Genomic DNA, 14021 nt, shown 5'->3' with positions numbered 1-14021 from the left:
CCATACCGTTGACAGTTGAGAGGTCAGACAAGAATATAGAAAAGAAACGTCAAAATTTCAGCATGAACCCTCGCATAGTGCTGCTCTGACTTCCAACAGCATTAAGCAAATTTTGGCACAAGAGTTACTTTTCATGAATCGTACAATCAGCGTGTAATTCATTTCTACATCCCAGAATTACAACCACCCCCCCCCCCCCCCAAAAAAAAAAAAAAAAAGAAAAGAAGTCGCTGGCTGGTTTCAGCCACCCCTGATGCTACCAAAATGCAATTGCTGCTGTCACCTGGCTAAACATTAATGATACACTTCTGCTGCTGCGGCTTTTTTTTCACCTCGCTTCTCTTTTTCTTTTTGTTTTTCAAACCCCTTTTTCGTTTTTTTTTTTTCACTTTTTGTTCAGGCTTCAACTACTTTCTCTTCCATTTACATGTACAAGAATGACTAAAGCGACTATAACCTGATGGTTTTTCTGTTGTGTCAAAAACTCCTATACCTCAATCTGTCAATTTCATGGCTTCAATATATCACAACTCGAAGTAGTCCTGGCTGTGGTTCTGTAAAGTCAAGGCACTCTTCTTCAAGGAGATAACGCTGTACAGCAACTGGAAGCCTTGCTGGCGTACGAGAACCCCTGGTATGATGTCCAGTTCCAACACATATGTAAACCTGCAGGCGCTGATCTTCTGCCCGTGCTGTGCTCCTGAGCACTGATAGTTCATACTTCAGTACATGAATGGCTTCACTAACATGCAACCCATCCAGATCTATCATCCGCTCCTGCCCTCTGACATTCTCTGGAGAAACTGGGTTCCTATATTATTATAGTTCATAAACAGTCACACAGAACAAACTAGTATTATGCCCACCAAAATAATAAAATGATATAACAAGAATTTAGATTACTGCAATAATAAGGAGAATTACCAAGATTCATAACTAACAAACTCAGGTATATTAATTCATCAGAGCTGTGAGTATGAAAGATGGACGGATAGAGAGAGGAGAAAGGGTGGAGTGAAGGAAGTGACAGATAGGAACCAATTATACTTAAGGCATGAATACTAACCCCACAGATGTCAGCAACCAATGTTTTTTTATTCTCTGCCAGAAAAATATCTTACCAACCCATTGATAAACAGTGTTAAAAGCAATAACAACAATAGCAACAAAAGAATGGGTTGAAGCCTGTTAACCACCATGTCAACGGACCAAGTGCAACAGGAAAGAAATGACAAACCTCTGGCCATATATAGATTCTTGAGCTTTTCCATGAGCTGCCTTCATATGCATATTGTGCAGTTGTCCTTTCACACTAAGTTCCTTTGCTAGAACCTTATTGCCAATGACGAATGCTTGATGTGCCTATTTTAAATATATATAAAAGGTAGCATCACTTAACAATATGGATAAGTTGAGCGGACTAAGTTCAGTGTAGGATATAGAAAGAGAGAGTTATTAGAGCAGACTTCATCAAGCACAGCTGTCAAACTTTAGAAATTTGCCTTCTACCTGTCTAATAGTTGATGCACTCTGTACTTTGCGTAATAGCGCCAACTTTGGAAAGCAAGGGTTATTCATCAAACACATGCTCATTCAGGATTCTTAAACAATAGTTGTGACTGATACTCTATTGTTATATACATAACAAAATATCACTACACTACACTTGTTTTCTTCCCAACTTGAGAAAGTCAAACAGCTGCATTATTCAACATGAAATACCATGAAGCTTACCTTAAGAGAGGATGGGAGGACTACTATTGGAGTTCATATTCTATTAATTATTTCTATTTGATTGCATATGTAGCTAAGCTAATTGATGTCTGATATAACTTAGCGGACAACTGTAAAGTTACAAAAAAAGGTAGTCACAGATGCAGAAGCAAATTTTGAACCACTATATAAGAGAGGACTAAAAAAGGGAACTCATTTCCCAGGTTGCAAAAGGAGCACAAATAAATGAAAAAAATAATAACAAAAGGAAAAAAAGTGGTGGAGAATTAGGCTGAAACATTGTTAAACAACTTATTCCATTGCTTGCTAACAAAAATGTCAAAGCTACAAATAAATCAGTTTAATATGTGTAACACATTTCCAAGGAGATACCTGTTCAAAATATGCATTGCGTAAACAAGCATAGTCTCGAGCTTCTTCCCGCGGTTCAGAGTACAAATTTGCTGCCAGCTCAATAATGTTAAGGCAAATAGATATGCAAAAAGGCATAGATCACTCCTATTATAAGCTGTCTAAAGGCATGAACTTAAGGAAATGGAGAATATTACCCACTGCATCTCCAGTTTCAAGCCAAACAGGAGCTGAACAAGCTGAACCACGAGTCTGCAACCTATTAGCATAAAACCCTCTTCCAGGTGAAGTACTGTAGGTATTAGCTGACCCATGAGAACTTCTACTTGACCCAATAGTTGAATCAGCAGAACCATTTCTATCATACTTCCATATTCCGGAATCTTGAGAAGCCATTTTCCTGGCAGCTGACACAAAATCTATGGCACCTCTAGGTGGAAGGGAAGAATTGTATTTGAGCATAAGAATATTATCCTTGACAGATGATCGATAAGGATTGGCACTGTGTTGAAGATCATCTCCTGCATATTTTCGAGGACCTCTCTGACCATCTGACACAGTAAGTGCAGGAAAATCTAGCGTACTTGGATTGGGAGCTGACAATATCTTCGAATTCAGGTTCTGTTTGAAACCACCTTCAACTTGAAGCTGCAATAAAATCAAAATAACCCAAGGAATGCTAAAAGATCTTAAGATGGAGAAAACAGACAACAAAAATACTGATAATTTTTTAGGATGCTGGAAACCTGTGAGCCACAAAGCATGGAACAACAACCTAAGAGGACATAACCTCAAAAAACAAGAGGAGAAAATCCCATAAAGAAAAACTACCCCTCCATACGAGGCTACAATATATTATGAACCAAAAGCTACATACATGACCATCGTTGAATTGAGTCACCTCAAAAGTTTATGAGGAGCCAGCTTTTCCCTGTCAAACCACAGTTGGCATCCAAACCATAATCATCCATGGCATTCACAGCAGATTCCCAACATCCCAGAAATATTATATAAGAAGAGAAAAACAAAAACATTTTCAGCGTATGAATTAAGGAACAGCAAAAACTGAAGTTAAGAAAAATCTTTTGCATCCTGATTTGGACCATAAACCATTCCTTTAGTAGTTCTGCAACTGTCACGCAATTAATAATCAGAAAATGAAAAATATAAAAACTTGAAGATGCAAACAACTGAAGCATCACTACATCTTCAAACAAAGGATAAATACAAGCACTTGAAACCAACTAAAAACAGTTGAGCAACACTAACCTCAAGCTGAGTGAGCATTTCGATAGTCAGATTTAAGTCACAACCACTGGCAAAATAAACTTCAGCAAGGCTTTCCGCGGCAAATCCAGGGAATTGAGAAGCCAAAAAATCCATAGGATTCATCTCAGTATCATCCATAATTGTGTGCTCACCCAACAGATCATTAACGAACCCTTGTCTAGAATTTCCATTATATGGTTGTCCCTCCTTCCCATTGCCAAGAAGCTGATCACTGTTAACAAATTGTTTGTCCCAAGGTTTGACTGGCAAATGCAAAACACTAGCTGAAGTAGGATCCTCTTGAAAGGATGAAGCAGGATATCTCAATTTTTCAGCAAAGTTATTATCATTACCATAATGATGCAGCAGGTCCTGCTGATCACCAAATACATATCCATCACCAGCAGAAGCAGGAAACCTTAAAGCTTCACTACCATCATGCAAGGACAAACCTGCTAAAGAGAGGCTCCCAGATCCAATTCCTTGAGAATCATCCTCATTACTAACCTTAAAGTCTGGTGTAATGTCATCAGGGAGCTGGCGACGCCAGAACTGATGAGCCTCTTCATCAGAAATATTGGAAACAGAAGACTCAGACCGATCAGGCACTGCTTTTCCTATAGTCCCAGAAACAGCAAACCTAGCTGTTGCATGAGCTCCACTGGTGCTTCCTAATGAAGATGTTGACCTAAGAGAAGAGGGAACGAACTCTGCTGCATTAGGATTCAAAGTTGTTACCTTGCTAGGGGTACTTAGTTTTGTGTCACTAATTTGGATCCCTTTCTTGGATAAGCTCATTCTTTACTTCAATTGAAAAATATATAGATTCTACATAGATAAAAGAAACTGATGCAGAGGATACAACCTAGAGTTCCACTAACTCTAACCAAAACCTGCAAAACCGTCCATCATATTACATTATTAATAAGTCAAACTTACAAAAGAATCTTTAATTGAAGACAAACACACATACAATAAACCAAACCTTATCAGAAAATAACTTAATTACCAAATCTAGAATGAGATTAATACCCAAAAGACCACAAAATCTCAACATCACTCCTCATAGAAACTTTCACAATAATCATTTCCATGAAAATAATGATGATGACGAATCATGACGACAGCAATGATGAAGATAATAGAAAAATAAATAAACAATTTAACTCTTGTGCATGCAAAATCCACTGCTTTAAATGAAACAAATAGATAATAGTAATACTATAATTAATTAACAACTGAATGGAAATTACAGCTTATCATTTCCTATAAACAACATCAAAATAATCTTGATTCACGATTATGAGTTAAATAACGAGTTTTTCAATGGATTAAACAGACCAAAATTATGCCAATATACTGTTCAAAACCCTAGAATTCACTTACCAACAAGACTTTAACTTGAAGATAAAAGGAAAGCACAAAATTCGCAAGTAATAATTAAACAGCAGGCTCATGTAATTAAAAACCCTAATTATAAAAACAACAATCAAATTTCCAAATATATATATATATATATATCAAGCGTTTCTACCTAAAAAATAATTGAATCGAAAAGCAAGCATAAATCAAAGCTATAATCTTGCATTATCCTAGTTAGTAATTATCAGAGATCTCAAGTCAATCCAACACCACAAAAACAAAAAAATATAATAAAAAAGTCAAATTTTGAAATAAACAGAACGAAGAAAGAAAAATGAAAAATCGAGAGATTCAATGAGAAATTTATACCTTTGCTAAACAAATCGAAAGGATCCATAGCTAAAGATATCAGATGAGAAAAAAAAAAAAAAGAAAAAAAAGAAACAGCAGATAAAGGAGAACCAACAAACAAAGACGGTCTACTGGATATTCTTTTTAATTAATATATTGGGATTTGAGCTTTGTTTTTTTTTTTGGCTGCAGTATATTATTTCAGCTTTTTGTTTCACAGCTCTGTTCTTTTTTTTTTTTTCTCTGTCTTCGTTTTTTTCTTTAATATCACTGCTACTACCAGCACCACCACAAAAATAAAAAACAAGTCATCCAACCCCTTCTCCACTGGATTTGACTTCTTTTCTATTCTTTTTTTTTTTTGTTTATAATTCTCTCTCTCTTTCTAATTTTATTATCACCTAATTTTAGAATTAATGTTTAAAATATTAATAATTTTATATATTTATATCATATTTTATATTATAATTCATGATAAAAAATATATAATATATTTTTTATTTTATTAAATTTATTTATTATTTTTATTAAAATTTTAAAATTTTTTTATTATTTATTTAATTTTATATCATATTATCGTATTTTAAATTATTAAATTTATCAAATTCTATCCGTTTCACAACCTTATCATGTGCTGAAATTGAAGGTTTTTTTTTACCAAATATAAATATTATTATCATTCAAAATTTTTGTTAAACAACGTAATTTTATAAATTTAATTTCAAATCAAAAGTGGTGATATTTTTAATTAAAAAATAAAAGACTTGAATTATATTTTTTAATTAAAAATTAGGTTCATTAAAATTCAAATCACTGAAATCAAATGTTGGAATGCATAAAAGCTAACATATTAAAATTTCTTTTACCTATGTTTGAGACACCAAGCCAACCAACTGTTAGTTTGCTTTCTAGCTTTATTAAACCTGTCAAAGCAAAGTGACAAAATCGGTTGTCAATAACAACAACATCAAAATTTACCCTTGTTTTTTTCATGTCTTGTCTTTTTTCTTAAATTAATTTTCATTACTTTTTTTATAATTTATTTGTCGTGTTTCTAATAAAATAAAAATGTACAAATTTTTAAGGAGATATGCATGAAGGTTTTTTGGGTTTTTTTTTTTTTTTTTTTTACATGGGATGCGTATAATCTAACAAAATATCTAGTTTAATCTCATAACAAATAAAAGTAATTAAATAACAATGCAAAATTTATGAGTGATCCACCAAATGGTAGTAATAAATGCCTAATAATAAAGGTTTAAGCAATTAGAGACTTGCCAATTTAAGACTTAAATAAATCAAATTATTTGTAAGTTTCTTTTTTTTTAATTTGAGATGAATTGGGTTAGAATAATTTAATATTTTATTCGAGAGATTCATGAATTTAATTTATTTTAATTTAATTTTAAAATTTTAACATATATACATATAAATAAATAATAAATATTTAATATTTAATATCAATATTTATTATTTTATTGAATCTATTAAATTAAATCAAGTTTTTTAATTAAATTATTAATAAAATTCAATTGATTTCAATCAATTTTTAAAATTTCAAATTTCAAATTAAGTCAAATTAAAGTCTAATAACATCATTTATTATTGTCAGTTAAAAAGTTAATATAGTAGTCATGGAAGCAAATTCAAAATGGTACATACCTGATTAGATTTTATTGTACTTTAAATGTGGTATAATTTAATTTATTATATCATTAATTAAATTTAAATATTAATTTTAATAAAATTAAATTAACATAAAATTTTTATTATTTTTTTAATCATTATTATAATAATTTACTTAATCATAATTATAATAATTTTTATTATTATTTTAAATCTCACAATAATTAATTTCACCTCCACTCAAATGGAGGGGATGTCGGCTTGTCTCCAAACGTTGAATACGATTTAAATGTTAACACCACTTACTCTAATTATAGGTTAAGGTGAGTAAAATCAAATCATACAAGTACCGAAATGAATTTGCACCTTAATTAATCTTGTTTTACAGTATCAAAATAAGTTGTCCCTAATTGTTGAATGCGACAGTTACATTCGATAGATAATTTTGTTTTTTTTTTTTATTTTATAACAAATAAATAATAAAAAATTCATAAAAAGCCGAATACATTTATTAAACGGAATTTAAATTGATTAAAGAGGTAATAACAAACAAAAAGTCTTTTTTTCCATATTAAATTAGAAGAATGCGATGATTAATTTTTGTTAATGTTATATCTTCAAAATGGTTCAGTTTTGAATAATTGAATCCCCAATTTGTTTGAATTATTATTTTGAATATAAATTGATTAGTTAACAAAATTTAGAATAGCTACTGTTTTGTATCAGCAATTGATTAGAAAATCTATGGCAAAGGAAAACTCTAGGACTATATATGGCAATTGGCAAAGCATTACTTTTAGAAAATTTGGTAAATTATGCCATAATTAGCAGCCTTTTAAAATTTAAACAACTTTTGATAATGGAGTTGAAAAATAATTGTGTACCATCTTTTGATTGGATTTCAAGCATTTTCCTTACCAAACTTTCCAAGATACCGCACCCAATATTACTATTAAAGTTACAAACCCCTCAATTGTTTTTTAGATTAGAAAATAAAATCGCCCAAATTTTGGAAAAAATAGAAACAAAGTTAATTCTATTATTATATTGAAAAATCAAAATTAAAATTCAACTTTTTAAATAAGGAAAAAAAAAACATGTATCAATCATTAAAATATTTTGATGAAACAACCTTAAATCTTATTATATATTCTAAAATTAAGATGAAAGTATTAATTAATATTACAACGAACCAAAAACTGTAATATTAACAATTTATTTACTAACATTTAAAAATTAATATAAAAAAGTCATAATTTAATGATAAAAATAGATTTAAATATTAATATTTAAATCTTAAATTTATATGATTACCAAAATAAATTATATTGAATTTTGTATTAATAATTTTTTAAAAATAAAAGCAAACGGATAAGAAGAAAATGAGACTAATTAACTCCTAAATAATCAATACATTAACTGATTAAACTAGCATACGTTACGAGCGGGAAATTAAATTAAGGACAAAAAATACTTATGCAAGTAGTACTACGACCATGTCAGGCTCTGACACTACAACCCTATGCGGACCAAACCTTTTAAATATTTAATTAGTAATCGACATGCACTGCTTACAGGCAGTGGGAAAGGAAAGAAACGTGAAAAAAAAAAAAAAGAAATTTTTAAATAGTACGTCTCTAATTTCCTGACAGCTGGCACGTCCTATCCTAATAAAGCGCGCACTTCAGAATTACAATCCTTTATTTTTCTCCGCCATATAAAAAATTAACTAATAAGATTGTTTCACGTGTACTGAACCATATCTGATTTGATGAGTTCTGAAAGTTATGCGGGGGAGGAGAATAGTGGAGAAGCATGAGAAATAACCGTCAGGTAAAAAACAGTTGACCCGGAGAGCAATTACAGTCCCTTCAACGGGGGCGTTATCTCTTTTCTTTCCTGTCTATATATACAAAAAAACATTCACATTTTTTTTGTAGAAAAAAAAAATCAGAGGCATATAGGGAGAGAAAGATGGCGAAAGTATCTTTGTATTAATGCAATCCAGATCCATAATTGTTTTTTTTTTGTTTTAGAGTTTGCTCTTTGAATAAATAGACGCATAGAAGAAGAGGAAGACAAAAAGAGCCAATTTGGGCTCTGAAATGTATATGCAGTTTATAGTTCTTCTGATGTTTGTTGCTGATCAAGAGAAATTCCAAGAAAGGGAGTGGGAAAAAGAGAGATAGACGAATTTCTTATCTGGGTTTGAACAAAATAAAACCTTTTTCTTAGGAATTTGTAGTTGTTTTCTTTCCGAAATTTTAGATGTTTTTGTGAGAAAAATGTTTTGTTCTTGATTATCTTGAGCTGAACTTCATTGGCGTTACTACTTTTGCAGGAGCACTCCAATGGCTGCAGCGGTTTTCAAAGACCCAAAGAAAACGCACAAAACCAACCAAAGCGAAGTTGAGATTGCAGAGTGTGATTGCTGCGGGTTAACTGAGGAGTGCACGCCAGCTTACATCGCTCGCGTACGTGAAAAGTATGAAGGGCGATGGCTTTGCGGGCTTTGTTCGGAGGCGGTTAAAGACGAGGCAGCTAGGTCGGAGGAAAATATAACAACTAACGAAGCATTGGATAGACACATGAAGTTTTGTGAGCAGTTCAAGTCTTCGAGTCCTCCAGCTAATCCTGCTGAGGATTTGATCTCAGCAATGAAACATCTGCTTCGAAGAACTTTGGATTCTCCAAGGAAGAATGGATCATCACCTACCTCGTTTGTTCGATCCAAAGATTGTTTTTCCACTCTGTGAAATGGAGAAGTTAAGAGTGAGATTTTAAGATGATCTATCTATATTGGATTTTGAATAAGGCAAGGTTTAACTTAGATAAGTCATGTTTTAGGTTTTTTTTTTTTTTTTTTTTGTCATCTTCTTGACATAAGGGATTGGATGAATGAAACTGGAATCTTCCTTCATGTCCTTCAATAAAATGATCATCTTATCAAATTACAAATTTCTTGAAAGTCAGGTAAAAAGGGCATTCCTTTTACGAAAATTCTAGTTTTATAGAACTGTTTGATTGGTAGCTTTGCATTACATTTTGGGTGCCGTAGAGTATTACCATTTGTTCATATGTTCTTATCTGAAAGAGATTAATGCGTTTTCATGATGATCGGCAAGAAGTACTTCTTGATTGAAACATGTGCGCGGCCCACACATCTCAATACAATTTCCTCAAGGTTTTTTCTTGTTGTTTATTGGCTTTTCACATTGCAGAGATTATTATTCGTTTATTTGATATTATGTAACATTCTCCCCTTTGAGAGGATTAAGGGACAGGGTAAAAAAAAGACCCCAAGAGAAGTGTCTGTATTGCAGTTGCTTGGCACAACTGTGACAGTGGGGGGGGGGGGGGGGGGGGTTCCTGTAAAAGATCCTAGAAAATTCTCTGGTGATGGCACTTGAGTACGTTGGACCTTAGACTGTGACCTCGTGAGGCCGCCCTTGGCAATTGTTCATGTGGTTGGTCGTTGCGCCATTGTTTTGGCATTAAAATCGTGGCTAGTTTTTGAGAATAAAAAGGTGGGGGACCAGATAGGAAAAGAACCTATTGGCCCCTTTGCTTTGTCAAGTTGAGTAGTGTGACGAAAAAAAGGACTAGGAATTCTTTGTTTCAGATCCAAAACTTCTCTAATACTATAGATATTTGGAATTGCCCTAGATTACAGATAATTCTCTCTCTCTCTCTCTCTTGAAGTGGATCTTTCAGCCCTACATTATCTAGGAAATTTGGCTATTGTTGGTTTATGCAAGGATTGTAATGGATACTAGCTATTTGGTTTCACTATGAGTAATGAGGGAAAGATTTGAGTGAAATTTTTTAGGTAAAATTCATAAAGTTTCTTACTAGTAACAATTAAAATTAAAATTAAAATCAAAAATAAAAATTGATAGATTGAAAGATATTGTTACATAAATTAAGTGTGCATAAATTTTAAAAAATTTTAAAAATTTTTTATATATATTTTTAGATAAACATTTTTAATAAAAATGTTTACATTTTTTTTATTATTGAATAGATATCGATTAAATTTGAATTATTAATAATATTTTTAATTATTTTTTTATATATTATTGATCTCCACATTAAATCGTATTAATCTACCGATTTGAATTTTTTATTAAAGATTTTATTAAATCATTTTTTTTTTTTTAAATTCACAAACTTCACTTAAAAAATTTTATGTAAATTTTGTTCAAATAATGATTGGGGTAGTATTCTAAAGTTGGAAGTGTGTGCAATTCTTAATAGATTGCAAGTAGCATGAGAACATGGTTGTAGGTTTTTCAATATTGGAATCTTACATTCTCATGGAGATTCACAAATTAAATCAAGAATTTTAACTGAAAGATCTTCTCTATAGGGAATTGTTTATTGGTCAAAAACTGTTAAGAAATTAGCATTTTCAAATTATTTTGTTTGGATAAACTAAAATTTTATTATCCAAAACTTATTTACAATATCTCCTTCAATCTGTCTAAGCCCGTGGAGCCCGTATCTTACCACTTCCTTCAGCATTTTCAAGTTGTTCATATTTACAAAGAAGTTCATTTTTGTACAAATTTATAAAAAAGTTAATTGGGCACATAGTGATTGCTTTTAAATTGATGAAATTGCATAATCCTTACAACGCTGTGTAGACTTAAGAAAGGCGATGAAATGTATTGCAGCTTAAATCTTATATTATTTAGGATACATATGAATGGACAATAATATTAATTCCGGTGAGATTAAAAGTAATGACGAAAGTGAAATTAATTACTGTAGTAGTAAAATTGAATATTATAATGATGAGATGTGTATTTGGATGTAAATGTAGAGATGATAAAGTGTAGTGGGAAGAAAATGATTATTATAGACATTAGATTAAAATTTAGAGTGTACATTTAATACTAATGAAATTAAAAAATTATTAAAAATTACTGAAATTATTTTATATCAAATAATATTTTTATTAATAAATTTAAAATTACTAAAAAAATAAAGAAACAAAAAAAAATGAAAAAGGAAAAGCTAAGTGGCATGGGATAAAAATATTTTAAATATATAATATATAGTATTTTAAATATATAATTATATAAATTTATATAATTATCTATTGTTTTTATATACAATTATACAAATTATTTATAATTATATAAACTTATTTAATATATTTATATAAATTTATAACAAATTATTTATTACTTAAATAATTAAATAATAAAATAAAATAAGAATGGGTGAAATTGGAAGATAACTGAGGTGGGAAAAATAAAATTTGCACTGGACTTTTCAGGGTCAAGTTGAAACTTTAATTCCAGTGCAATCAAATACTTTTAATTGGATTAGTGATGACATCCAAATGGATTTTCATCAAAATTTTTAAGTGTTGAACGCACCTCACCGGATCAACTGGTGATGCAAAGGAAGCTTTAAACGTTTTATCAGCTTTTACTTTCTAATCATCAAAGTTTGGGAAAAACAGATTGCATTATTCTCGATTCAGAGGAAAATGTGTTGTACCCTTGTAAGACCATGCATTCGAACCAACAAAAATCATCGAATTTGATTCCAAAACCACTTTGATCAAAGCAAACGAACTGCCTGCCTGATTTAACCAAATAAATCCTTGGTGTGGGCTTTTGCTTTGCATTCCCTGGAAAGAAAAAAATTCCAAAGAGGAGATAAGGTTCTTTGCGGTGCACACGCCACTCTTTTCACTTTATGTCCAAGTATTTACACAGCTGCCACTCAACGTTGGAAAAGTTAACTTTTATTTTCTTTTATTTTTCATGTCAAGAAAACAAATGGAAAAAGATTGATATGCATTGCCATCCAAATTCGTCAGTGGTTTGCAAAATCCACAATTCTCTAACGATTATCAGCTCCTTCATTAGAATAACTGACAATCCCCAAGAAAGTAAAAGGGAAAATGGACGTTAATTTCTTGCTATGGATTCATCTGAAAGCGATCCTGATCGTCTGCCGTCTGAATTAAACTTATAGCTAAAGACCAAGAGTACACGTCAAAACGGTTGGCGGCGAATCCACGTCTTTTCCAAAATTAATCATGAATGAATCGTTTCTCTTGTATAAATGTTACACCACAAACCCGACCACCCAAACCCAGCTAGCCTGCCCGACCTACACTTTCGTAAAAGAATAAAACATTTAATCCAAAAAGTAACAAGTGCTTTTTTTTTTTTCCATTAAAATCATTAAAATCCAAAAAAATGCTAATGAAGCAAAATGGTAAATATAACATCAAACAATGGCACTGTCCAAACATAATGTACGTATCTTATCCACAAACGTTGTACTACTCGAATTAAAGCGTCTTACAGTCTTGTTCCAAGTTGCAACATTTTTTTTAACGAACATAAATTCTTCAACTTTAATCTCTGTTTTATTCTGGGAAAATAAGAAAATTGATTGTACAGCAATTTTTCTCTATAACACAACGATCAGAAAAAAAAAATGATGCACATGACCTTTTACTGGAGCCGACAGGCGACTCTCCTGTTCAGCTCCTGGCGGACGGATTCATGGCTGAGTTACGCATTGACTCTTCTGGCTTGTGTTTTGGCTTCTGCTTTTTACCAGGACCTGGAGAACGTAAGATATCGTGTCAGGCGGAGCGGGAAGCCCACGGAGGGGAAGGCGGAAGAGCCGTTGTTATTGCAGCCGAAGGGAGCTGGGGCTGGATATACAGGTAAGTTGTCGGTGGGGAAGATCGTGGGAGGGGTGCTTTTCGGGTTGAGCTCGGCTCTAGGGTATTTGTTGATGCTGGCGATTATGTCGTTTAACGGAGGCGTGTTTTTGGCTATTGTGTTGGGCTTAACGGTTGGGTTTTTGGTATTTAGGAGTGAGGACGAAGATGAAACTGCTGGTGCTAATAGCACTTGTGCTTGTGCCTAATGAAAGAAAGGGAAATTTATTTTTCCTTTTGTTTTTCTTGTTTTGGGGTTTGGGAGTTTGGGCTTTGTCTGATTCTGGGTTTGCATTAGATGACAATGGTATGTATTAATATGTAATCATCTGAGTCTAAGATACAAAGTCTATAATTGTTTCAAACTATGGTTTTTCTCCTTGTGATTGTTTTGGGGGAAATGTTTTACTGGAATTCTGCTGATTGATGATACAACTTGACCGGAAATGGGACAGAAATTTAATTTCAAATTCATTAATCTTGCTCTTAATAATAAGAAACTTTGAATTGTTTAAACTACCCAGCCACTCCCTATGACCTTGCAAGCCATTCAAGTCCAGTGCCTTGACAGCCATTGGCTGAGCCTATAATCCAGGTATAAGCTTGTCATCAACATAACCCTTGTCAACTG

The 14021-nt window shown here is 32.0% G+C and overlaps 3 protein-coding genes across 8 annotated transcripts; 2 read left to right on the top strand and 1 right to left on the bottom strand.

Moving 5' to 3' along the window:
- Positions 1–36: 36 nt before the first annotated feature.
- LOC111303010 (polyadenylate-binding protein-interacting protein 7-like) lies at positions 37–5192 on the bottom strand. Of its 6 annotated transcripts, none has more exons than XM_022898985.2 (8): positions 5086–5192; positions 3862–4247; positions 3708–3729; positions 3355–3617; positions 2283–2733; positions 2107–2177; positions 1238–1362; positions 37–811 (listed from the first exon to the last, which is right to left on the bottom strand). In XM_022898985.2, exons 2-8 carry the CDS (start codon positions 4150–4152, stop codon positions 517–519), a joined length of 1518 nt encoding a protein of 505 aa, XP_022754720.1. In that variant the 5' UTR covers positions 4153–4247; positions 5086–5192; the 3' UTR covers positions 37–516. The 6 variants fall into 6 exon arrangements, with proteins under 6 accessions (XP_022754720.1, XP_022754721.1, XP_022754717.1 ...); XM_022898986.2 differs by having other exon boundaries at positions 3708–3726; XM_022898982.2 differs by having other exon boundaries at positions 3708–4247.
- Positions 5193–8621: 3429 nt separating this feature from the next.
- Positions 8622–9893, top strand: LOC111304136 (uncharacterized). Its single transcript, XM_022900648.2, has 2 exons — positions 8622–8899; positions 9035–9893. Exon 2 carries the CDS (start codon positions 9045–9047, stop codon positions 9447–9449), a length of 405 nt encoding a protein of 134 aa, XP_022756383.1. The 5' UTR covers positions 8622–8899; positions 9035–9044; the 3' UTR covers positions 9450–9893.
- Positions 9894–12967: 3074 nt separating this feature from the next.
- On the top strand, positions 12968–13755 carry LOC111304135 (copper transporter 5-like). The gene has a single exon (XM_022900647.2). The coding sequence runs from the start codon at positions 13159–13161 to the stop codon at positions 13597–13599; it is 441 nt and encodes a 146-aa protein (XP_022756382.1). The 5' UTR covers positions 12968–13158; the 3' UTR covers positions 13600–13755.
- Positions 13756–14021: the final 266 nt, after the last annotated feature.

The sequence above is a fragment of the Durio zibethinus genome, chromosome 13 (genome assembly GCF_047325235.1).
Source record: "Durio zibethinus cultivar Kanyao isolate XHJ-2024 chromosome 13, ASM4732523v1, whole genome shotgun sequence".
Lineage (NCBI taxonomy): Eukaryota > Viridiplantae > Streptophyta > Magnoliopsida > Malvales > Malvaceae > Durio > Durio zibethinus.
The sequence above is the reverse complement of the archived record's forward strand: the minus strand, read 5'-3'. Positions and strand labels throughout refer to the sequence as shown.

Bases quoted from the DNA above. Each gene is read 5' to 3' on its own strand.
- LOC111304136 (XM_022900648.2), top strand. From the start codon at position 9,045: ATGGCTGCAGCGGTTTTCAAAGACCCAAAGAAAACGCACAAAACCAAC.
- LOC111303010 (XM_022898981.2), bottom strand. From the start codon at position 4,152: ATGAGCTTATCCAAGAAAGGGATCCAAATTAGTGACACAAAACTAAGT. The intron at 1,363-2,106 runs GTATCTCCTTGG...TATTTAAAATAG, and splicing joins GCAATGCATATTTTGAACAG to GCACATCAAGCATTCGTCAT. The intron at 812-1,237 runs GTTTGTCATTTC...ATAATAATATAG, and splicing joins GAATCTATATATGGCCAGAG to GAACCCAGTTTCTCCAGAGA.
- LOC111304135 (XM_022900647.2), top strand. From the start codon at position 13,159: ATGATGCACATGACCTTTTACTGGAGCCGACAGGCGACTCTCCTGTTC.